This window comes from Pelodiscus sinensis, chromosome 4 (assembly GCF_049634645.1).
Source record: "Pelodiscus sinensis isolate JC-2024 chromosome 4, ASM4963464v1, whole genome shotgun sequence".
In the NCBI taxonomy this organism is placed as follows: Eukaryota; Metazoa; Chordata; order Testudines; family Trionychidae; genus Pelodiscus; species Pelodiscus sinensis.
Genome location: NC_134714.1, coordinates 30,340,290 through 30,366,273, shown reverse-complemented (window position 1 = coordinate 30,366,273; position 25,984 = coordinate 30,340,290). Strand labels below are relative to the sequence as shown.

Below are 25,984 nucleotides of genomic sequence, written 5' to 3'. Positions count from 1 at the left end.
GAAAGAGGAAATAAGCAGTGAAGATAATGCCAGAAAAGCGTCACCATCATTTTGGCAGGAAATAAAAGAAAGAATTAGTTGTAAAGCGAGGAAAGGAAAGAAGATGTAACAATAGCAACAGAAAGTTATACTTTTAAATATATTAAATTGATTTCTACTATGCTACAATTAAGTAAAGTACATAGGAGATATTGCACAACTGTTTTATTGCTTGAAACTGTAGGAGGTATGGCTTTGGAGGAGTCTTGTGACACAGGTGTTTTTTATCCTGCCTAATTAGTGTCATACATATTTTAAAACTCCACATTTTGCACCTAGCAAGCTGAGAAATGTTCGCTCTAACTATGGCCACATTTCAGCTAACAATCCCCATATCTGATTAGCTAAGGGCTGGAAGAAGAGTAGTCTCAGGACCAGAGACACTGCTACCTTACATCCTGAAGCAGTCATTTAACTGTAATGTAGCAACAGATAAAGTTGCCAGACGCTTTCCAAGTATTCAGTTCCTTATAATTTTGTCAAGCTTTTTGTCATTTAATTTAAAAATTTCCATGCTAGGTGTCTGCCTCAGATTGAATGTTTTTGGAAACTTCCAGATAAAATAGTTCAGTCATTCCTAAGCAGTGCTGGGCGATGAGGGTGGCCACTCAGGATGATGTGCTGATGAGGTCACATATGAATAGTCTCATGTGACCTTATCTGGGGCAACACAGCAGCCAGTTCAGCCAGGGTCAGGGAGGACAGAGGCACTCACTCACTTGTCTCCAGTAACTCCTCTGGTCTGGTAGGATAAGCATCAGTGTGGGTACCTGGGGGGCTCCCCATTCTCTCTGGGACAGACAGCCCCCTGTAGAAGCCATGGGGAGTGGATAGGACAGGCTGTGCTGGAAGAGGCTTGCGGTGGGTGGCTGAATTTGGTAGGGATTGAAGGTGTGTGTGTGTGTGTGTGTGTGTGTGTGTGTGTGTGTGTGGGTGGGTGGGTGGGTGGCTGAGTTTGGTAGGGATTGAAGGGGTGTGTGTGTGGGGGGGTGCGCGCAGTTTCTCTCTGGGTGTCCGGGGTTTGGAGCAGTCTTGCTATCTGTGTGTGTGTTAGTGTGGAACAGGTCTGGGTCCACCCTCCCTTTTCTTCTCCTTTCCCCCCTAAGATGCACTTGTCCAGAAAAGGGCTTTCTCCCGAAAGTATCCTGAAATACAGGCAGTCCCCGGGTTACGTACAAGATAGGGACTGTAGGTTTATTCTTAAATTGAATTTGTATGTAAGTCGGAACTGGTACATATTGTAGGGGAAACTCTAGCCAAACATTTCTCCAGAGCTCAGTTTTATTCTCCCACACCTCACTTCCCTCTGTCCTTTATTCTCAAGCTGAGGTGTCTGCTGAGAAAAGCCGCTCCGCGTCTCCCTGGTCTGCTGGGGGGGGGAGAGGCGCTAGCTTCGCGTCTCCCTGGTCTGCTGGGGGGAAGCAGCTAGTGCAAGATTGCCTCACCCCGTTTGTAAGTAGGGATCCGATGTAAGCCGGATCCATGTAACCCAGGGACTGCCTGTAGTTACCCCACATCTTAACAACAAGCCCGCTATTTCAGGCTTGCTATTCCGACGTCCCTGTAAAACTCATTCCATGAAGAGTAATTGACGTTTTGGAATAGCGGGTTATTTCAAAATTTGGTGTTGTGTACACAGCGCCAAATTATGAAATAAACTATTTTGAAATGAGATTGAAATAAGATACACAATTTGCATAACTCAAATTACATATCTTATTTCGAACTACAGTGCAGTGTAGATGTAGCCAAACTTAGAAGGAACTCAGAGGGACTATAAGCTCTGTCCCATATCCCCACCCCCTCTGCAATACTTCACCCCTGTTGCTCTGGCTTATAAATAGGCTTGGTAGAATGCACTTTTTATTTTAATAACTTTGTGTAATATATGTTTTAAGCTTTTTGTCTTTTCATAATTTCACAGTTGTGGGAAATTATGGGGGGAGGCCAGATCATTTTTAATGGCAGTAGAAGTTGAGATTCAAACAGTTCAAGCTTTAAAACTTTTAAAATACAAACAGAGTGAAAAGGTGGGTTAGGTCATATCTTTTTTCGTTTTGGACCAGCTTTGGTTGGTGAGCGATTAGCCCTTTTGAACTCCACAGACCTGGAAAAGAGCTCTTTGGAATTCCAAAGGTTGTCTCCTTCACAAACCATATTTGATCTAATTAAAGATTTTACTTCACTCACCTTATGACTCTCATCCCTGTACCAACATGACTACAACAAAACAGAAAAAACACTAAATGTCAATATCATATGTCAAGATGTACAAAATAAATATCTTAAACTCAGACATGATTAATTGATTTAACTAATCATTTACTCGTCCATTTGTAACCAGCCCAGTTCAGAAGTTTATATCACTAACAAGTTCTCAAGCAGCATTTTCCTTGCTTTCCCTATCTATAAATAATTAATTATTACTGATGGAAATATTTCAGGATCTGTGTGTACTGGGAAATCAACAGCTAATTTCTAAGTTATTTGCAAAAAAAAAAAAACCCCTAAAGATGTCAAGTGCCTAAGTATCCTCTGGAGACACAGTTAAAGTTGCCTCTCTCCCCCAAAAAATCTGAAATGGCAGCAGTGGTGAGTCGGAAGTGGAGAGAGATCTGTAGGAGGGTCATGGGTGAAGGCAAGATACAGCCCCCATCTGACAGCATGGAGGTCACCTTGAGCTAGAGGCCAGCACCCACATAAAGGGCAAGTGCAGCTATGCCAAGGGCAGAGGGCATAGAGGTTGAGAGCGGCTGGAAGCGGAGCCAGTTTGGTCAGCAGCAGCCTGTATGGGCAGCTTCCAGGGTTCTGGGGATCTCTGGGAGCAGCAGCCACCCTGTGCAGGGCCAGGAAATCCCGGGGGCAGTTACTGACACTGCCACACACACAAAGCTGAGGAACCCCAGGAGCAGCTGCGGGGTTTGGGGGGAGGGAACAGATCCACGCAAGCAGGCTGGAAGCAGCAAACCCAGGCAGGTGAGCCTGAGGAGATCAGGCCTCCTACTGGGGCAGCTGCCAGGAGGGGACCCCCACGAGAGCCCGGACACCTGACCTCCCCTGGGCCAGAAAATTCCCTTGCTCGGGACCTCTCCAGTCTCAAGGGGCTGGATAAGGGAGGTTTAACCTGTAGTATGTACGTGTGTTTTTATTGTTTTCACTATTTTTTCTCTGTAATGTTCTTACCTTAAGAATAAAGGTGCTTGCTTAAAAGAACTGTGTGATAAGTTATCTTTGGTAATTACACTCTTTGCTTTCTCTGGGGAGACAAGTAAAGTGGCCTGTTCAGGCTATATGATTTTGCTGGGGAAATCACAGTGTAGGCAGAGAGCTGTGAAGCCTGGAAATGCCTCAAGAGAGAAAGAGATATGTGTATCTGCCCAAGAAAGGTGACAGAAGGAGTCAGAAGCCTGTGGCTATGTCTAGACTGCCCCCTCTTGTGCAAAAAAAATGCAAATGAGGCAAAGTGTGGAATATTGCCATGCCTCATTTGCATAATGAATGAGGCTCCATTTTTGTGCAAAAAACACCCTCTTACACAACAACCATTCTTCCTCTTTTTTTCAGAAAGAACAGCTCTTGTGGAAGAGGGGAGTTTTGCTCAAAAAGGAGCTAAGTAGATGGCTCCTTTTCACACAAAAGCCTCTTGCACAAAAACGGAACCTAATTAATTATGCAAATGAGGCATGAAGATATGCCACACTTTGGCTCATTTGCGTATTTTTTTGTGCAAGAGGGGGGCAGTCTAGACATAGCCCCTGAGTGAATGCCCTTGCTAGACCACAGAGGAGGAATATGGGTGCAGTTACTCTGATTATTGGAGGCTGCTCAAAATAAAAGCAGAATAAGTTTAATCAGAGTTAGTACAAGCCCTATTCCCTTCACATGAAAAGGGATGATTACAAAGACCACTCACCACATCAGAGAAATTTGAAAGTTAGCAAAATTCACACTGTAACCTGTGTTGCAGTTTCAGAGTTAACTGCACCCTGAGAGTGATATGAGAGTGTATCAACCTTAGAGCAGATTGTTAAAAATTAGGTTATAAACCCCTCATTGGTTAGAAGATCTAAATTTAGATCAAGTCAAAGCAAGCGTAGAAATCCTTAGTTCCTTTGGTTTAGGGTTTTTAGCCCCCTCGTATTTATCAATAAACGAGGGAAATAGAATCTAGATGGGGCTACTATAAAGTGGGTGCATAAGTGGTTGGATATCCATTCTCAGAGAATAGTCAATGGTTCACAGTCATACTGAAAGGGCATAACAAATAAGGTTTCACAGGGATCAGTTTTGGGCCCCATTCAGTTCAATATCTTCATCAACAATTTAGATGATGGACAGTATGCTTATAAACTTTGTAAACTTTGTAAATGATACCAAGCTGGAAGGGGTTGTAAGTGCATTAGAGGATAGGGTCATAATTCAAAATAATCTGGAGAAACTGGAGAAATAGTCTGAGGTAAATAGGATGAAGTTCAATAAGGACAAATTCAAAGTGCTCCCCTTAGGGAAGAATAATCAGTTTTACACATACAAAGTGGGACGTGATTGTCTAAAAAGGAGTACTGCAGAAAAGAGTCTAGGGATCATAGTGAACCATAAGCTAAATATGAGTCAATATTGTGACACTCTTTCAAAAAAAGCAAACATGATTCTGGGATGCATCAACAGGAGTGTTGTGAGCAAGGATATGGCTAGACTACAAGCTTTTGTCGGAAAAAGGTACGAAAATGCGCTCTGCATTTTGGGTACTTTTTTCAATTCTTTTGTTGGAAGAGGCTTTTCCAACATTTGGCCCATCTAGACTGGGCCAAAAGTCAGAAAAAACCCTCTTTCAAAAGCCCCCTTCTTCCTCATAGAACAAGGAATACCAGGGGCTTCTGAAAGAGTGCATTTGCTCTTTCACAAAAAACCCTGAAAAACCGCCGCAGTCTAGCCATACCACAAGACACAAGAAGTAATTCTTCCCCTCTGCTCTGTGCTGATTAGGCCTCAGTTGTAGTATTGTGCCAGTATGGGCACAACTTTTCAAGAAAGCAGTGGAGAAATTGGAGAAGGTCCAGAGAAGAATAACAACAATGATTAAGGAGCTAGAAAACATAATTTATGAAGGAAGACTGAAAGAACTGGGTTGGTTTAGCTTGGAAAAGAAAAGACTTGGGGGATGGGGGGAACATGATATCAGCTTTCAAGAGCCTAAAAGGGTGTTACAAGAAGAGGGGAGATAAATTATTATCCTTAACTTCTGATGATAGGACAAGAAGTAGGTTTAAATTGCAGCAAGGGAGGTTTAGGCGGGACATTAGGAAAACCGTCAAGATGGTTAAACACTGGAATAAATTGCCTAGGGAGGTTACAGAATCTCCATCATTGGAGATACTTAAGAGCAGGTTACACAGACATCTGTCAGGGATGATCTAAGATGGTGCTTGGTCTTGCCGTGAGTGCAGTGGACTGGACTTGATGATTTCTCAAGTTCCCTTCTGGTTCTAGTATTTTATGATTTTATGTGCTCTGAGCTGCAGACTCAGTTGATGGGAAGAGACCACTTGTGTGACTCACCTTCACAAGGAGGACAACAGAGCAACAACAAGAGTTTGTAGTCCTCTTGCTGATGTGATGGTTTCTCAATCCAGACATAAGGCATTTCCAGTTGCAAAATCCAACCACAAACCATCTGATATCACTGAGTCACCTCTTTCAGGAAAGATGCAACAATTTCTGTACAGCTCTTCACAATACTTAATGTCCCTCTCCTTGATGGTGAATCGTATAGTCACAGAGGCTCACACTACTCCTGCCCAAATATTAAAAGGCCATTTTGTTTTCCATTTTTATTTCATTTTATTTTTTCCCAAAGCAATTTATCAGTGTTTATTACCACAAGAAAACCAGATGAAAACTGGTGGAAAAAAGCTATTATATTTTCTGGGTAAATATCAGGGATTATTTGGTGGGCAGAAAAATAAGGCAAAAAGTATTCAGTAGATTAATGCTTTGTATTCCATTTATCAATGTAGTTTGCTGCAGAATAAACAGAACTAAAAACACAAGGCCACCTCTGAGTTTAAGAAAACAATATATCTCTAATACCCAAATACATTTGAATAAAAAGTTTACTGTTGTAGACTTAGAACTATTATCCTCTAAATATTTACATTTAAGAGTTGGGCCACACCATTTGCAGCACATACACTCAAACTTCATCTTTTTCTCTTGGTTTTGTTTTAACTTCTGAATACATCTTTGAATTCTGAAACATATTCTGATACAGATTTTTTTTTCTTCCCGTTTTAGTGTGTAAAATCCTTAATCCGTTATCTGCTAACAGTACATTGTGGGTGTGGGAATCATCAGTAAGTTGAGTTGCACACCTATTTTTGTGAATACCTGTTTATTGTATCTATCTTCTAGAATAATACATAGCCTTACTTCAACAGGCAGCTTTGCATATACACACAGGGTACGTCTAGACTACATGCCTCTGTCGCCAGAAGCATGTAGATTAGGCTAACAGGTATAGGAAAATGAAGCGGCGATTTAAATAATTGCGGCTTCATTTAAATTTACAAAGCTGCCGCGCTGAGCCGATCAGCTGTTTGGCGGCTCAGCCTGGTAGTCTGGACACGCGGGTATCGACATCAAAGGCATTTGTCGACCACCCAGGTATGCCTCCTGGGATGAGGTTTACCTGGGTGGTCGACAAATGCCTTTGATGTCGACACCCGCGCGTCCAGACTACCGCGCTGAGCCGACAAACAGCTGATTGGCTCAGCTGGCATCCATGTAAATTTAAATGAAGCGGTGATTATTTAAATCGCAGCTTCATTTTCCTATACCTGGTAGCCTAATCTACATGCCTCTGGCGACAGAGGCATGTAGTCTAGACGTACCCACAGACTAATGTATTATCATAATACCTACATCTGATGCAATGTATTGTATTTTCCTGATTTAAAAAGTTATTTTTCATATATTTGAATGATATAGAAGTAGAATAAAAATAAAAAACATGAATAATACTTTTTGTAAAACTCAGCACATTTTTGGTAAAAATTGATTTAACTGAAAAGGAATGGCCTTAAAAATGGAATACAGATATTACAGGTAAGGTACAACTTTTTGCTCTAATCAAAAACTGCTTTTTGGGCCTAATACAATCATAATGACAAAACCAGAAATTGGGCAGCTTTGTCTCCTGTCCTGCTTCTAACCTTGTATGAGATGAAATGAAGTCCTTTTAAAATATTATTTTAAAGAATGTCTTGTAGTGGAATATAACATGAAAATTGGTTCCTCAACAGTCAGATCTTTTCCGTTATTTTTAGACACAATGAATAGGGTTGCCAGATGGTCTCCCAAAAAGTATCAAACACATGGGCTAAAAATTTGTAGAGAAAAAAAAACCCACTCACACTGAACACACATCCTGTGTGGCTACTACCAAGAGACACCAAGCTGGGAACAAAGGGGGAGGCAGCCACCTGCTATCCAAAGCAGAGAGAGGCAGACCCTGGGCCAACACAATGGCGGGGAGGGAGGAGGCAACCATGGGTAGGAAGGTGACTCCCTCATAGTCAGGTCTTTGGCTGTCCCAGTGGGAAGAAGCAGAAATTCCACCCCAGTCAGTTTTGGCTGAGAGCCCGTGGAAGGAGCCTAAACGCAACTACAAAGCACCTGCAGGCTTCTCTCCTGGACTACGGCACCACAACGCGCTTGAACAGCACTCAGGAGCAGGGATGGGGCTTCTCCTTCTCCCCAAGGTGTCACTCCTCCTCAGACACAATCAGCTGAGGACTCCCAGTGCCAATTGCGCCCCGCCTCCCAGCCACTCCCCCCACCCCTGCCCGGCTTCTGCACACAACCAGAGGCTCCCAGTGCCAATGGTGGTCCTGCCTCCCAGCCTGGGATTCCCTCTGGTTGCATGCAGAAGCCTGGCAGGGGCAGGGGAAGTGGCTGGGACTCCCAGCCACTCCTCCCGCCCGGCTTCTGCATGCAACCACAGGCTCCCAGCTGGGAGGCAGGGATGCTATCAGCGCTTTTGCACGCTACCACAGGCTTTTTCATGCTACCACAGGCTCCCAGCGCCGATCGCAGCCCCGCCTCCCAGCCGCTCCCCTCGTCCCCGCCAGGCTTCCGTTCAGCGGCCAGCCAGAAAAAGAGAAAATATCAGACATTGCACGTGTCCAGTATTTTCTGAATTTTTTTACTGGACAAAACCGCCAATAGAATACCAAACACCTGGCAACCCTAACCATGAAGACCTTTTTGATCCTTCAGGCAGATGAAAGATTGAGTTTTTCCCTGCTATCAGAAAACAGACATTACATTAATATGAGGGAGCTTAAACAAAACAATCAAACTACTTGAACACTTTTCATTTTTAAAACACTATTTATTCTCATGTATAAGACCCCAACATACTTAAAAGTGTAATCCTTTAATTCATTTATAGTCATTTACAATATTTTCCATCATGCTTCTATATAAGGTCTTGTACTCCCTATATGAAGAAGAAAGAGAACCAAAGCATTTGAAAAGTAGATACTGTAATGATTTAAATATCAAGAACATTTGTTAGCTAGTGAGTTTGGCAACATTAGGGCCTGATCTTAGAAAGCCTTAGTATTAAGAATAGGGCTTACTAATCAGTAGAGTCGTTCAAGTGACAGGGATAAACAAGGTGGGTGAGGTAATAACCTTTATTTGACCAACTTCTGATGGTGATAGAGACAAGCTTACACAGTGCTCTTCTTCAGGTTTAGATAGGCATCTTGCCTGGATCTTGCCTTACTTTTTTGCAGAGGGCATCACCACGTGTTGGTCCAATTATACTGTTATTACTACAGGGGACAAAATGGAAGACTAAGAGGAATGCATTTTATATTTATGTGCCAAATAGGATTTTAAGTTCATTACAAACCTCCATGTTTCTCCCAGCTTAAAAAGACAATACAGTGGTTTTCGTCTGTAAATCCTCTGATCTTAAAACCTATTAATTTCCCCCTTTTCAGTGATATTCTAGGGGTTTTTTTGCCGGGGGGAGAAGCTGTTTGTTCCATCAGGAGCAGTCAGAGGCCGGCTGCGGCAGCTGGCTCACCAAGTGGAACGCGCAATCGGTGTTCCCACCTGCAGGGCTGTCAATGGACACGATGTCATCATGGGGCACCCCAGGCAGCAGCGCCCTAGGCAGCAGCTGAGTCTGCCTATAGCCACTGGCCACCCCCGTGTACCATTACAATACACTATGGCCTTCATTGTGTACCCAGTGGAAAGGGCCTCTCTTTCCCTGGCCAGCGTTTGGGCCGGTAGCCTTCCCCTCTTTGCCAGGAGTTTAGCTTATAGCTGGTTTCTGGGATAAAGGTTGCCAGATGGTTTAACCAAAAATACTGAACATGCCTCCCTGTCTCCCCCATCCCCCCCAAAAAAACACAGAGAAAAAATTCTGTTGAGAAAAAAAAAGGGGGAGACCAAAGTTCTTAAGGAAAAAAAAGACCCCAAGACTTGAAAAGAAAAGAAAAGAAAAGAAAAGAAAAGAAAAGAAAAGAAAAGAAAAGAAAAGAAAAGAAAAGAAAAGAAAAGAAAAGAAAAGAAAAGAAAATCCATCATGGGCCCTTTAAGAAATGCTTATGAGGTTCTTTGGCCCTAACAGGCTGCCAGCAGTCATACACTATCTTGTCTTCCTGCTTTGGGCCAGACAGCTCCCCTGCAGAACCAGGTAAGCACCCGGTATTTTCACCTCCTGGCTGGGAAAAAAATCAGAAAATGCTGGACCCCCACCCGCACCCCCAGGCCAATCAGGTGAAGTCTCCTCCCACCCTGAAAGGGTCTCAGCACTTAAAGTCAACCACCAGCTGCTGATCAGTGGGCAGTTGACTCTAAGTGCAGTGCTTTCTTGCAAGGCTGGGGCAGAGAACGAGAGACTTCACATGCTCCCCCTCCTCAGGCCCTGATTGACCTGGGGCAGCAGGGGTGCAAACATGAAGTCTCCTTCCACCACCAGGGGCACAGGTACCAGCTGTTCAGAACTGCTGGTGGTTCTCTCCGGGAGAGGGGGGGACAAGACTTCGTGCACTTCCCCACCCTCAGACCAATCAGGGTCTGTGGATGGGGAAGCAGGAAGTGTCCTGGCCCTGCCCCTTCTGCTTGAGGCCCCACTCTTTCCAGGGCAGCCCGGGGCCACTTCAAGAATTTCTGAAGTGGCCCCATCAAAAATTATTGCCTACCCCTGTGCTAGAACTTGCAAGCTTTGAAGCAAGGACCTGAAACATAGAAACAGTGGAATCTGGCTGAAAGTCCTTGTAATGTTCATTACAGGTGAATTACACCCAAGTAGAACTAATAGATGACTAAATTTGGGGAAGATAAGTTGTGTACTTTTCAGACTGGGGTTGGGCAAATATATTTTGGGAATGACTGAAGGACCAGGAGAGTATGTATTGACCATGGGAATAAAGGCTGGTTCCATGATTAGATAGTGTCTATGATTTAGTAACCCTATGTTCAGTTCCCTGCTTTGCCAGATATCCCATGTGACCCTGGGCAAAACACTTAGGCCAGTGGTTCCCAACGCGGTGCCCGCGGGCGCCATGGTGCTCACCAGGCCATTTCTGTGCGCCCACCGAATGATCGGGGCCAACCCTGCCCCTGGGCACGTGGTGCATGGGCGGTGCTGGCTCCTGGGTGTGCAGCGTATGGGTGGCCTTGCCCCTGGGCGCGCGGCACAAGGGCTGTGCTGGCCCCTGGGCTTGTGGCGTACGGGCGGTGCCAGCCCCTGGGCGCACGGTACATGGGCTGCACCGGCTCCAGGTGCATAGCACATGGGTGCTGCTAGCTCCTGGGCGTGCGGCACAGGAGCGGCGCTGGCCCCAGGAGTGCAGCACATGGGTGGCGCCAGCACCAGGCATGCAGCGTATGAGTGGCCCCAGCCCCTGGGCACGCAGTGCAGGAGTGGCGCCGGCCCCAGGCATCTTGTGTAAGAGCATCCATGGAGTGTGGAATAGCGATAGAGATGCAGCCGTGTTAGTAGCACTTTAAAGACTAACAAGATGGTTTATTAGGTGATGAGCTTTCATGGGCCAGACCCACTTCCTCAGATCAATATGTGGAAGAAAATCAGCACAACCATATATACCAAAGTGATACAATCAAAAAAATTAATGCATGTGAAATTGACAAATCGAATTTTAGAACAGAGTGGGGAAGAGAGGGGAAGGTAAGTTTCTGTGAGGTAATGACATTAGGGGTGATAATTGGGGAAGCTATATTTGTAATGGGTGAGATAATTAGAGTCTTTGTTTAAACCCATACATAAAGTGTCAAATTTAAGCACGAATGACAATTCTGAAGCTTCTTGTTGAAGTCTGGAGTTAAAGCCTCTTTGAAGCAATATGCATGTTTTAAGATCATTAAGGGAATGATCAGTCTGGCTGAAATAGCAGGCAACAGCTTTCTCTCTGCGAGAGAGTCTTATATCTGTTTTGTGTGCATTGATTCTTTGATGAAGTGTCTGAGACATTTGTCCAATGTACATAGCAGACGGACGCTTTAGGCACATGATGGCATAAATTATATTTCTGGATGAACAGGAATATGTGTTCTTGATCTTGTAACTGGCATGGTTAGGTCCAATAATGGTATCAGCAGAGTAAATATGTGGACAATGCTGCCACCAGGGTTTATTGCAAGGGAAAATTCCAGGGTTGGTAACAGTGTGATATGTCCTGTGGTTGTTGGTAAGAATCATCCTGATGTTAGGTGGTTGTCTATGGAGGTATGTCTACACTACCACCCTAGTTCGAACTAATATGTGGTTAATGTAGTCAATCGAAGTGCAAATGAAGCCCGGGATTTAAATATCCCGGGCTTCATTTGCATCTTGCCGGGTGCTGCTATTTTTAAATCCCCGGTAGTTCGGACGCCGTGCCCACGGCTACACGCGGCACGGAGTAGGTAGTTCGAATTAGGCTTTCTAATTCGAACTACCGTTACACCTCGTTCCACGCCTAATTCGAACTACCTACTCCGTGCCGCATGTAGCTGTGAGCACGGAGTCCGAACTACCGGGGATTTAAAAATGGTGGCGCCCGGCAAGAGGCAAATGAAGCCCGGGATATTTAAATCCCGGGCTTCAATTACAACTTCAATTGACTACATTAACCACCCTAGTTCGAACTAGGGTGGAAGTGTAGACATACCCTAGGAGACTATGAGTCTGTCTCCCAGAGCCTCTCGGAGTGTAGTATTCTGTTCCAATATAGGTTGTAGTTTATTGATAATGCATTGGACGGGTTTAAGTTGGGGGCTATAGGTGATGACAAGTGATGTTCTATTGTTGGTTTTCCTGGGTCTGTCTTGAAGTAGATGGTTTCTGGGTATTCCTTTGGCTCTTTCAATTTGTTTTTTTATTTCTCCAGGTGGGTAATTGAGGTTTATGAATGCTTGGTAGAGATCCTGAAGTTCCTGAAGATCCTGAAGAGACCACAAACTGCCATGGATGCTCTTATGTAAAAGCATATGGCAGTGTGGACACGCTCTTGCGCAAGAACTTTTGCGCAAAAAGTTATTGCGCAAGAAGCCTGCAGTGTAGAAATAGCCCAAGTCAGTGGTCCCCAACCTTTTGCGGCTGCCGGGCGCCTGGGGGTCGGGGCCACCCATACGCTGCATGCCCAGTGCCGGTGCCACCAATGTGAGGCACTCCTGGGGCCGGCGCCGCTCCTGTGCCGTACACCAGGAGCTGGCATCACCCACGCGCTGCATGTCTGGGGCCAGTACCACTCCTGCACTGCGCGCCCGGGGGTAGGGCCGCCCATGTGCTGGGCGCCCAGGGGCTGGCACCGCCCATACGCCGCGTGCCTAGGGGCGGGCCAGGCCCACCCATATGCCGCACTCCTGGGGCCAGCACTGCTCCTGTGCTGCGCGCCCGGGGCTGGCACAGCCCATGTACCGCGCGCTCGGGGGCAGGGCCGCCCATGTGCTGTGCGCCCAGGGGCTGGCATCACCCATACGCCGCGTCCCCAGGGGCGGGGCCACCCATATGCTGCACTCCCAGGGGCCGGCACCTCCCATGCACAGCCAGATTCCATTGTTTCTATGTTTCAGGTCCTTGCTTCAAAGCTTGCAAGCTTTAGCACAGGGGTAGGCAATAATTTTTGATGGGGCCACTTCAGAAATTTTAAAGGTGCAATGACCCTTTTTTTGGTGTGGGGGTTTTTTTTTTTTTGGCTCAACCAATTTTTTTCCTGCTATGTTCAGTATTTTTTGTGAAAGTATCTGGCAACCCTAATTGCCTCCCAACTGGGTACATCACCAAGGCCGGAGGTGTGTGTGTACTGATTTCTCCCTTCTATTTGTCCCTGATTCCTCCCCATAGGATCATTTGCAGGAGCAAGTGGTGACATGCATCCAGGTCAGTTTCCCCAAGTGAGCTGTGTAAGAGGGCAGGAGAGTTGCTCTCCATACCTCAGGGAACAGCACAGCTGGGAAAACTGTCTTGGAAGCATAGATAGCTTGGTGTTGCTGTTCCCCTCCCAACCTCTAGGGGGCACAGAGAAATGTTGCACAAGGTCAGGTGCTCTGTGCAACCAGGTCTGTTTCCCCAATGGGGCTGCCTAAAAGAAGGGCAGGACAGCAGCTCCCGACCCTCACAGCAGAGTTCCAGCTCGGGGCCATTTCAGTTTTACTAGCTTATAAGCAGGGGTGGCCAGTCCATATAGGCGAACTAGGCGGTTGCCTAGGGCGCCAAGTTAAATGGGACGCCAAATGGAGGTGCAATATCATTGAGAGGTTTGGAAGTGGGGGCGCCGATTGCATGGTTCGCCTAGGGCGCCAGTTATTGGCAGCTAGTCTAGGGCTGCCCCTGCTTATAAGAGACTTGCCCCAGAAACGCGGGCCTCAGGACATAGGGGCCACATTCTAACCTGCATGGGAAGCTGCTTCCTGAGCACCCGTGCAGCACACAGCACTGACTGTCCAGCCCCCAGTAGGGAGAGTGAACAGGGAAGGTTCACTGGGAGGGGAACATGCAGAGGCAGCTGGGCCAAAGGAGCAGGTTGTGCATGAGCAATGGGTGTGTGTGTGTGTGTGTGTGGGTGTGTGGGGGTGGGTGGGTGGGTGAGCGTGCCCACACACTGCATGTTTGTGTGTCTCTAAAGTGACAATGATTCAGTTGCCTGAGTTTGGCGCTGTTTAGTCAAGAATGTGTTTTTATGCTGATGTTGCGTTCCAAGTGGCAGTGGTAAACATGACAAAAAATAAGGATTAAGTAACAAACGCCATTCGACGTACACTGTAATTTAAGCACCACAACCACAGCTGGTCAATCCGGAAGTGACACCTATCCCTATTAATTGTTAACATTATTGAGAGCCCGGTTACGCCTACGGCTCCCCAATTGTTTAGAGGCTGCAGGAGAGCCTGGGGAGAAAGAGCGGGAAGCGCTGGGGACCCGGGCGGTAGCCCAGACAGGCTGTTGGCGCGGTGTGAAGCCTGGAAAAGGAAGCGCGCAGCAAGTGTCGCGGTAACCCCGCCAGGAGTGTTGCAGCACCAGGGCGGCACGATACTGCGCGGCCGGGGGCACCTAAGTTCTGTGAGTGCAGAGCGTCCGCTAGAGGCTGCTCTGCGTCATGCCTCGTGAATGTGTGTGTGGGGGGGGCGACTGGCGAGGGTATATGGGCGTTAGACCGGTTGCCCTGAACCGAGTGGGAGGGGCGTGTGAGAGAGTGGGGTCACGTTGAGCAGAGCTGCGGGAAAGGGTTTAGTGCGCATGCTCTGTCAGCGCTGTACACAGAGGCTGACAGTCTGCGGCAGTTCCAGCTCCGCCCTTCTCGCTGGAAACGCTACGGAGTCTCTCTCTGACTGTCTTTGCCCCTCCCTTCTAGAAAGGGCGGGATCTCATGGCAAGGGGCGTGGCCTCCTTCTGACCCTCCTTTCCCGGGGGGGGGGAATTAGCCTTGGGCCCTCCGAGCCTCCGTACCACAGGAGGCTGGTTCTGCCGCGCCTGCGCATCTGGCAGCTTGGTCCGGGGAGCGCCGGGTCCCTGTGTCCGCCGAACCACTGGCCACGTCTCCCGGAAGATGGAGTTGAGCTACCGAGTCCGGCCTGCGGCCTCTATGTAGCCGCTGCGGCCTCCGCCGCCGATTTATCCCCGCACCCGGCCGGCTGCTCCCTGCGGAGGCAGGGCGGGCGGCGGGCGCCGGGACAAGGTGAGGCCGGGGCTGTGTTGGGGCTTAGTTACGCGGGAGACGGGGCGCGGGCGGGCACTCGGCGGGGGGATGGGAAGGGCTTGGTGTGCGCGGGGGGGGGGTAGGGTGAAGGGCGACACCCCATTCTGAGCCTCTGCTCCTTCCCGCGTGTTGTGCTGCGGTGCCGACCCTACCCCCGCCCCCTCACTCGGGTCCACAGCGCTGCGCCATGGTCTCCTCCAGGGTCCAGGCAGGGCTGTGGGCTCGTATTGGGCACGAAACACCCCCGCCCCTCGCAGCACTGTCATGGCTGGCAGCCTACAGGGCGTCAGGACCAGCGATGGTGCTAAAGGTAGTTGGGTGCCTAGCCAGAGCTGAGGTTCTCGCCTTTCAAAGTCCGGTTCTTTGTGCCCATATGGGCCCTTCTCTCCAGCACGGTTAAAGGGGTTCACACCGTCCACAAGTTTAGGAGTTACACTTAGTTCGAACAACAACATTTGTGTTGGGCAGGAATTCCTGCCAGTGCTTCTGGAGAGGTCTGCATGCCACCTCTGCTATAGATTTGAGAGAGTCTGTTTGTGTGTAGGACCACCAAATTCGGTGTGCAGTTTTCTCTTATCGTAAGTTAAAGCAAGGTAAGTTGGTTTTGCCAGGAAAATGGGATGTGCCTGGAATGGGACTGCTTCTCATTAAGCCATACAGAAAAGAGAATCACCAGACAGGTAAAAGGGGCTGGAGGGGCTTTTCACCTGGCCCCAAGCTGCTGTGGTGAGAGAGGACTTGTGTAGTCCTCTCTCTCCAAGGCAGCCTGCATACTGAACCCCTCATTCTCAGCCCCACTCTAAAGCAATGATTTCAATGAAGCCCATACCTTTTTTCATTTTATTTTCCAGCCTCCCTCCCCCCCAGAAAAAGGTCCTGAGCAACACTGGATAAATCTTCTAGTGTCAAATAGACTTTTTTTATACTATATTCCTGTGGTTATCCACATTGCTTCATATTTCCCTCTCCAGCCAGTTTCTTATACTTTAATCTCCTACATTTCAGTTAGTCTATAAGGTGCCACAGGACTCCTCGCCACTTTTGCAGATTCAGACTAACACGGCTACCCCTCTGATCCTCTTGGAATGAGATCATTGGGGTTGCCACTGCTGCTAGCAGGTGTTGATGCCCTAAATGACTCTGCTGGTTTAGTAGCAAAAACTACTACTAGGAGGGGTCGTCCATAGGTAGTCCATAGCCCAAATCTGGATTGGCAGACTTTTTTTTTAACAGACCCCCAAAGTCTTTTTATTTACTTATTATTCATTATTATTTTTTAAAAGTACCTTGACCATGAAAATTTGAACCTTTACAAAAAAAATTGACTGTCCTGGGTCTGCATTTTCCTGTAAGAACATTTGATTTGGACACTCTAGTAATATAACATGGTAAAGAATGAAGCAAGGACAAAACTGTAGTTCATAACAAAAACCCAAATCAACATATATTTGATTTGTAACCATTTTGTGTCTCTTTGCAGCTCATGCTTTTGGGGTTCAACTCTGTAGCTTTTGTCACTAGACATCCGTTATGTCTTGGTTTGCTGATCTTGCTGGAAAGGCAGAGGACCTTCTCAACAGAGTCGATCAAGGAGCTGCAACAGCTTTGAGCAAAAAAGACAATACAGGGAAAGTAATATATGATAATACGGATTTGGAGTCTGCTAGTGAATATCCTGAACTGCACCAGCAAACCAGAGAATTAACATATCAAACATCATCTAAAGCAGACTATATTTCAACTGCAGCTGATAATATTATACACCAGAAAGCTACAATACTAGCTGGAACTGCAAATGTAAAAGCAGCAGCCAGGACGCCTTTAGAGGGCTCTCCTCCAGCCGAGAGTGTTTCCATACCCAGACCTTCTTCCCAGTTTGTGAGAAGGAAAAAGTCTGAACCTGATGATGAGCTTCTGTTTGATTTTCTCAATAGTTCTGAGAAAGGAACTAATGGAAGGATGGACCCTAAAAAGGAAAAGAACAAGGCAGTTCTTCAAAATCACTCTCAGAATTCAAGCATTAATTCTGTGCCTATAAGTACACAAAATATAAAAACTACTGAAGACCATTCTATCAGGAGTCCAAGCCATGGTAGCTATATGGAACTATAGATGTTTATTGAACTTAGGCATATTTAAAAATCACATTATGTGAAGAGTAACAAATTTACTGACAGTAAATGGAATAGATTGTAATAGGAGGGAAAGGTGTTTTAGAGTAATGATAACATGGTTGGGGGTCAAGAACCCCTTAGACCATCGTTTCCCAAACTATGGGCTGTGGCCGGGGGAAAAAATACTGGGCCTCAGCATGGCTGCTGGGAGGGGAGCGGGGTTGACTGGGAGGAGGTGTGTGTGTGGGGAAAACCAGCTGCCAGGAAGCAGGGTTGAGGGCAGCGGGACTGTCCAGCAGAGATTGGAGGAGCACACAGAGGAAGCAGGGGAGGCGGGAGCTGGCCGGAGGAGATCGGGAGGAGGAGGACAGGAGAACCAGCCTCTGAAAGCAGGGCTGGACAGGGGCAGTGCGGCCGGCCAGGGGAGATCGTGAGGAGAAGCAGGGGAGAATCAGACGGCTGGGAGGGAGTTGGGGGAGCGGCGCTGGTTGGGAGGGTTGTCGGGGGGAGCAGGGCTGGCCAGAGCAGATCGGTGGGGAGTCGGGGGGAACTGGCCGCTGGAAGCAGGGCTGAATGGGGGAGATTGGGAGGAGAAGCGTGGGGTGGGGAGTGAATCGGCCAGCAGGAAGCGAGACTGACCCAGGCACATGTAAACCCTGGCACACGAGTGAGTCCGGCTCTGGGGATTCCATTTTGGCTACCCCACCCCCTCCACCTCCCAATACCCTACCTCGAGTAGTTGCGAACTGCCTGGCTGGTAGATACACTCACGCAGCGTGAGCACATCTACCAGCCAGGCAGTTTGCAGCTACAGACTGATACACCTAATTATAATAAAACTTGCCTAATTAGAAAATACCGGACATTTTATGTCTGGTATTTTCTCAATTTGTTTCCCAGACAGAGCCCTCAAACTGGACAGTCCGGTACAAAACTGGACACCTGGCAACCCTACCCCTCCTTGCACCCTAGCCAGATACCCTACCCCCAATCTGCTCCTGCCTCCTGCAGTGCCCGTGCGGCACCAGGTCCCTGAAGCCCTGGCCCAGGCTGGGCAGAGGATGCAGCCGGGTGAATCACTGAACATTTATTCATTTTTAATTATTTTTTATATGCGTTTATATTTTTGGGCTGCAAAAACTGTACTGGAAAATAACCAGGTTCCAATTAAAGTAAAAAGTTTGGGAAACCCTGATCTAGCCAGCTTTCTATCCATCCTACTGTCCATTTATCCAATCCATATTCCCTGAACTTGCTGGCAAGAATATTGTGGGTGACTGTATCAAAAGCTTTGCTAAAGCTGGCACTGGGGGCTTTGGGAGGACCAGAAACAACTTATTTGAATATTCATCATTTGCTTAATGAATATGCAAATATGTTACCGGTCCTCCAAAAGCTCATGAATGGATTTACTGGTCCCCGTGTCAAAATGTTTGGGAAACCCTGCCTTAGAGCTAACCCCAGCTCTTCTGTTGATTCAAGACTCTTGGAGTAACCTTACCTATCTTCTTCCATTTCTCCATATGTATAATAGGAATAGTACATGCACTGCCTCATGAGTTATGTTAATTGATATCAGTATAGTTAATTGAATATTTAAAGTACTGTATGTGCATTTAATAAATATTGTAATGAAGTTGCTAAAGACTTAAAACCTATAAAGGGAGGGTTAATAACTTGGATATGCTTCTATTTAGAGTTCTTATGACTCTTTTAATGTTTAATCACAGCAAACTTAATATGTATTAATTGTAGATTTGTCACATAGAACTCTGATTATATTTATGAAATGTGGTGGGGTTTTTTTTTTTGTTTGTTTTTTTGTCCAGTATAGCATCTTGAGTTTGCCAATCATTGGTCTTTTTAGTTAGTATGTCTCTTAGTGCACTGATATAAAAGAGAGCTAGGCACTAGCTTTAAATACATTTATATCTGCACACCTAATTTTACAGTTACTATATTCAAATTTATTTCAGTCATAAAACATACGTTTTATAACTTTTGTGCGAGCTAGTTAGCCCATTCCTATTTTATATTTGTGCATATTATAATTATTGGCATAAATCAAATGGTATTCTCACAGTTCATTTATACAGTCTTCACATTACCAGATACTAACAGGAAGGGTATAATACTTAGAACATTTTAAGTCTAGGTCAGATGATTCGAGAGGTATTGAACAAATCTTGATTGGATTTATGGTGCTTCTTTCTTGGTGTGTCAGTATTTAGAATTAATGGCCCACCCCATCTCCCTAGGGCACTGTGTGATGTGGACTGTTGAAGGTGGAGCAGGCTTTGTTGGTGAGCACAAGGTGAAGTAAAGAGTGCGGTGACAGTTGAAAACACTAGATTCAAATGGACACCCTTTCCTTGTATTGATTTCAGTCTGCATTCACTGATTTTTTTTTTTATCCGGTTATCCATTGTGGATACACTGAATGTGAAATACAATTAACACCTGTAGATCAGGTGGGTTTTTTTTTTTTACACTCCCTGCATGTCACACTATTTCATATTGACTCCAATGCAAAGTTTTAAAGATAAGGCCCTGAAATGTACACTCATTTGTGTCAAAAATGTTAAAGACTTCAGTAACCCCATACTAAAAATCCAAATCCCAGTCTGTTTTTTTTCTGGTGACTTGTGCAGATGATGGTTGACTGTTGTTTTAGATTACAGTATTCGATTAAAATAGGTGCCTGCTGTATAAAATAGAATTGATGCTTAAAATCCCAGAATTGTGGGAACTATATGCAATTAGGATTTCTAGATTTATGAACTTTTGAAGGAATGTTATCACAGAATCTGAATAGTATTGCAAAGCCTCTATGGAATTATGATATGAGGCAAGATTAAAGGGAATATTCCACAGCCCACTGTAGTGCTTCAAACCATTGTAACTTCCAGTGTTCTTATAGTAAACATTTATATGGTGAAAAGTGCCTCCGCTTTTCCCCAAAATATTTTGTAATTAAATAATTTGAGGCCAGCTGATTAATAAGCAAGCTGGTGAGGTGATGGGTATAATTGAAGTAATCTTAATAGGCTATGTTATACAGCAGGGCTACTGAACACACACAGCCCACGGGATGCATTCAGCCTGCGTCCTGTTGGTTTGCAGCCTGTGGTACAGTTTGGATTTACGTGGGGCTCAACACACGGCCTGCGGGTGGGAACCAAGATAAAGTAGTCAATATAATGGTCTTCTGTTGATATGTGTTTTAGTAGTTAAATTCCTAGACTGTCATTGCTCATTAAAAGTGCAGTCAGAAGTGTGGAAATTGGATATTATATTGCATTTTATTAATATCAGCAGAACTGACTTAAATGGGGCCTGTGTGTTGTGTAGTCTTGCCTTAATCTTTGTATTTATGCTCATCAGTGTGAAAAGTTATTTGCATATATATTTACATATATATACAGCCACACTTAAGTTGCAGCCCTCGGCATGTACTGTGATTATCACTGTGGCCCCTGGGGCTTCCAAAGTTGAGTAGCCCTGTTATATAAAGTGAATAAACTGCACCCAGCTATGTGTTTGGGGTAGATTTTTTTTTTTTTAAGGCTTGCCACTGATAATATAATACATAAGAATTGAAACTGAGTAGCTCGTACATGACATTAGATGGAAAAAATTACTTTGGAAATATGTTCAAGTGTGTAAGTCTTTAGAAGTTGAACCCCTAGCCAGTGTGAACATAGTCATTTATATTTAAAAAATAACTTTATTTTCCCACCCTTAATATGATCTTTTTGTTAAACCTTTTGCTAAATATGACATCTGTGGCTATTCTCATTGCACTTTACAAACCATCTGCATTATAGATGTACTAGAATATGGCACTATTTAGGTCTACTTTTTGTGAGTAGCCATTAAATAATTCACTTCAGTGGTGAAATGTCAACTTATATATAAAATATGGATGTGTAATTGTATGGTTACTCACAATAAGTAGACCAGCAAACAAATATACTTGATTTAACTTGGATCTCTTTGTACAGAAACTCGTGACAACTCTGATTCTGGATTGGGTACAGAAGTAGATGTAACAAAAGGTTCATCACTAAATACAGCAACTAATCCCAACCTATCAGCTAATGAGGATTGCAAATCACACGAACTGTCCAATCTTCGTCTGGAGAATCAACTGCTACGGAATGAGGTTCAGTCTTTAAATCAAGAAATGGCTTCATTAATTCAGAGATCCAAAGAAACACAGGAAGGTAGTCTAGTTTGGAAGCTTATATTTCAAAATATTAACTGGCTTTGAGATTCCAATTCAAATAGAAGACTAGTGCTGCCTTTCCATTTGTGACTTGTGTTCAAATTCAAGCACTTCTAGTTAAATCTGTAGATGTAGCTTGTTCAGTATTATATTCCTTTGGATATTCAGGAATTGCTAAGCTGGAGGGAATGATAAGTATATTTGAGCTGTCCATGCTAAGCTCATTAAATCCCAATGCTTTTAGGACAAAGATGTTCTCATATGGTGGGTAACAGGGGCTTCACTGAAACCATCTGGAGCAAAAAATATTTACTTCAGATAGTTGGAAGGGATAGTCATTCAACAACAAAATAGTAATGTGACAATGTAATGTAAACGCTATGAATGTGAAAGGTTAACTGGTCAATGAGTTATTCAGCAGGTGATGCTTACCAGTTTCAGTTAACCATTAACCAGTGGGGGCTGGAGCAACTCCCTGCCATGGGCAGGGGGTTCCTCCAGCGATTGGGGGGGGGGGGGGCAGTGGAGGCCACCAGAGACCAGCTGCTCGGGTGTCCCTTTTAAATGGTTAACATTTAACTGGTTAACCAATTACATGGGATTTTACATCCCTAGTAATAGTGATGTTGAAAGGGACACAATCAAGTTTATTATACCTAAAAACTTAGAATGAGTAAAAACAAGATTTCGGAAAGGCCAGTGCTATTAGAAGTGTTTACATGTTCTAAAAAATATCTGTGACCATTTTGGGTACCTGCAATATTTGTAACCCAAACATGTATATGCAAATGTGTAAGACCCAGAAAGTGAAATCTCCGTCTAAAAAATAATAAAAATGTCAAATTGCCTAGACTATATGATCTGATCTATGCCTAAGTTAACTGACATGCAAAAACTAATTAAAAAGCCAATTCAATTTGTAATATTGTTTAATCAAAGCCAGTAATATCACAGGTCAGGGAAGTCTTTTTTAAATAGTACTTCATATGAATTTTGACCAAATAGTTTTAACTTTTACACAAATATAGTGTTCAATTTAAAAACAAAGTACAAACTCAAAAGATGTCATTTTAACACTGAATCATTGATTCTAGTAGTTATGCCTATGTACGTTTATTTTGTTTCAATAGTTTAAATTAAAATGAGTCAACTCTAGTATCTTTTAAAGTGAGCTCTCACCTTTTTCAGTGTTATATAAGCTCAACTGGTTGAATTTAATTTTTTTTCCTTGTATGGATTGTGGCACAAGTGACATTGTAACCACATGGCATCTAATACTTTTTATTCCCCCGTCCCCAAGACAGTAGATTCGATTGTATGTATGCATATATAAATATCCTTTTTTTTTTTTTTTTTTTATTTTGTAGAACTAAAGAATGCCAGAGCCAGGGTAGACAAATGGAATGTTGACCATTCAAAGAGTGACAGGGTGGTTCGAGAACTTCAAGCTCGGGTTGATGATCTTACAGAAGCTGTTTCTGCCAAGGATTCCCAGCTGGCTGTGCTGAAAGTGCGGTTGCAAGAAGCCGATGAGCTATTGAGTACTCGGACAGAAGCTCTGGATGCACTACAGAGTGAAAAATCAAGGTACTTTAAAACCCATTCCAAATAGTAGTACAGTAAACTTCTGATAATCCAACACCTTTGGAACCCAGGGGGTGCCAGATTATTGGATATGCCGGAGTATCAGGAGGTACTCCAGAAGGGGCGCTATGAAGGGTTGGGGGGAGGAGGTGGCGGGGGAAGCCCTGCGCAGCTGCCAGCAACAGGCCAGCTGGGGCTGCAAGTGGCAGCGGTGACATGGGGAAGCAGTGGCCAACCTGGCAGCACCCCAGCTGCTCTGCCCCCGGCTTCCCCAAGTCCGCCTCTTGTCAGTTTCAGCAGCAGCGGAGTTGGGGAAGCCCGGGGCAGAGCAGCTGGGGTGCTTCTGGGTTGGTCCTGCAGCGCTGCTGAAACTGACAAGCGGTAGACTTGGGGAAATGGCGGGCAGAGCAGCTGGGGTGCTGCCCGGTTGGTCCCATAGCACTGCCCCTCACCCCCCTGCTCCAATTGTCTGGCTGGCCGGAGCACTTTCAAGTTCCAGTTGGTGCCGGACTATCAGGGATGCCAGACAATTGGAGTCTTACTGTATGTAGGTTGCTCTTGATGAGCTGTACATTTTATTCTTACTATTCTATCTACTTTCTCAACGAATGTTTAAAAAATATATATTTGTAGAATTATTTTCTGCATTAGAAAAGAAAAACATTGCCAAGTGGAAACCAGGCGTACCACCTAGTTGGTGCTGTCTGAAATAAAATAGTTTGGAAGGATTACCTTACTGTTTCTAACTTGACAGCATAGTGTATATACACTTCATTTTCAATGACTTTCTGTAATACTCTTTTAGAATAATACAAGACCAACACGAAGGGAGCAGCCTACAGAACCAAGCCCTTCAAACTCTGCAAGAGAGGCTACGTGAGGCAGACTCCACACTGAAGCGTGAACAAGAAAGTTACAAACAGATGCAGGTTAGAAGTGAAAATGGAGGTAGATTGTGAGACTGCTTTTGGGTTCCTGAAATTCTGAGGTGCTAAGTGCCCTCAATTCCTGTTGACTTTGCCTGTAGTGGCCCTTTGATGAAATCTGTGTCCATTGTACACTAATTAATTTATTTAGCCCTTTGAAATTTTATTTTCAAGATTCAGTGGTGAAACTGTCCAGAAATTGACCACTTTTATTATACAGGTTGAACCTCTCTAATCCAGCATCCCAGGGACCTGGCTGGTGCTGAACCAGAGAATTTGTTGAACCACAGGAGATCAATGTTGTATAGCAATGTTACCAACACTGCTTCTGCTTACAGGGCTCTTACAGGACTGGTGTCTATAAACAAACTTTATGGGACTGCAGGAAACTTTACTAACTAAAATCATGCTAACTTTACTAATTTTACTAACTAAAATCATGCCAGATCACACATGTTGCCAGACCATATAGTGCACAGCTAGAGAGCTTTAACCTGTAGTTTTGTTTTTAGTAGAATTTTAGTGTTTCAGTATAAAGCTCATTTAAATAGATTTGCAAACTCATGCTAATAATAGATTACCAAACTAGATCACTCAACTAGCTTTAGTCTTGTTTACTTTCCATAGTTCATACTTTTTGCTTATTACTTAATTACACTTAATTTGGACAATGGAATCCATTAATTCATTGTTTTCAAATAGAGTGAACATCAAAAACATACTATAGCAATAAGATATTAAATTCTCTTTGCTTCCCCAAAATATTGTAATGTTCATTAAATATTTCAGTAACGTCCACAAATATTTCTGTTAATATTTAATTTATTTTTCAAAATCAAAATTAGGGTTCTAAACCCCAAGTGGTCTTTTCAAGGGGAAATTTGCTCATCTTTTCAGTCATAGAGTTTAAATAATAGGATGAATTACTTTTTACTGAGTAAAGAAAACACCTGTTGTTTGGTGACTTAGATATATCTGCTTTCTAGGATTTAGCATTCCATTTGAATTTAGTGTGTGTTTTGTCTGAGTAAAAAGTATTGATGATGATTTTAACCTGGAGGAAGTGGACTCTGTCTTGCTTCTTATGTAATTAGCAAAAAAAAAGACCTTTTGAAAGTTAACTGAAAGTTGGATTGTATTAATTGTTTGTTTTGTCACTAATAGAATGAGTTTGCAGCTCGCCTTGGTAAAATGGAAGTTGAGCAGCAGAACTTGGCAGAAGCAGTTACTGCAGCAGAACGAAAATATGTGGATGAAAAGAGAAGGGTGGAAGAGCTTCAGCAGCAAGTCAAAGTAACTAAAACCAACTTTGAGTCGGTTAAACAGGAATTGGTGGACTACAAAAACAAAGCTACTCGTATACTCCAAGTAAGCATGCAGTTCCCTACTGAGTATAAATGAGAGGAAATCCAGGTTAATCATAAAAGAAAACCATGCAGAAACATTGATACATTTTATTTTAAAATGGAATGGAACTATGAAGCATCATATTTAATTTTGTTCAATTTATGTTCACTATATGGCTACATCTAGACTGCAAGCCTCTTTCGAAAAAGAGCATCTAGACTACAACCAGTACTTTTTTTGAAAAAGCAGCTTGCTTTCTCAAGAGAGCACCCAGGCAGTTTGGATGCTCTCTTTTGAAAAAGCAGTTTGCATTACATAGCGCCTTTTTTTTGAAAGAGCACTTTCGAAAAAAGGCGTTCTTCCTCATAAAACGAGGTTTTCTGCAGTCAAAAAAAAACCTGCCGCTTTCTTTCGATTTACTTTCAAAAGAATGTGGCAGCAGTCTAGACTCAGGAGAAGTTTTTTTGAAAAACAGTCACTTAAAAAAAAAAAACCTGTAGTCTAGACACACCCTATGTGATCAGT

The 25,984-nt window shown here is 44.5% G+C and overlaps 1 protein-coding gene across 2 annotated transcripts in view; it reads left to right on the top strand.

Annotated features, from left to right (window-relative positions):
- The first annotated feature begins 14,707 nt into the window (after positions 1-14,707).
- Positions 14,708-25,984, top strand: part of GOLGA5 (golgin A5) — a 33,481-nt gene continuing 22,204 nt past the window's right edge. Inside the window, exons 1-7 of one of the 2 annotated variants that reach the window (XM_075926685.1) lie at positions 14,708-15,239; positions 15,729-15,853; positions 16,741-17,352; positions 21,379-21,600; positions 22,970-23,189; positions 23,992-24,115; positions 25,277-25,480. In XM_075926685.1, coding sequence (XP_075782800.1) covers positions 16,791-17,352; positions 21,379-21,600; positions 22,970-23,189; positions 23,992-24,115; positions 25,277-25,480 — 1,332 coding nt within the window. In that variant the 5' untranslated portion in view covers positions 14,708-15,239; positions 15,729-15,853; positions 16,741-16,790. The remainder of the gene's footprint in view (positions 15,240-15,728; positions 15,854-16,740; positions 17,353-21,378; positions 21,601-22,969; positions 23,190-23,991; positions 24,116-25,276; positions 25,481-25,984) is intronic. The other variant, XM_075926684.1, reaches the window with a different exon arrangement.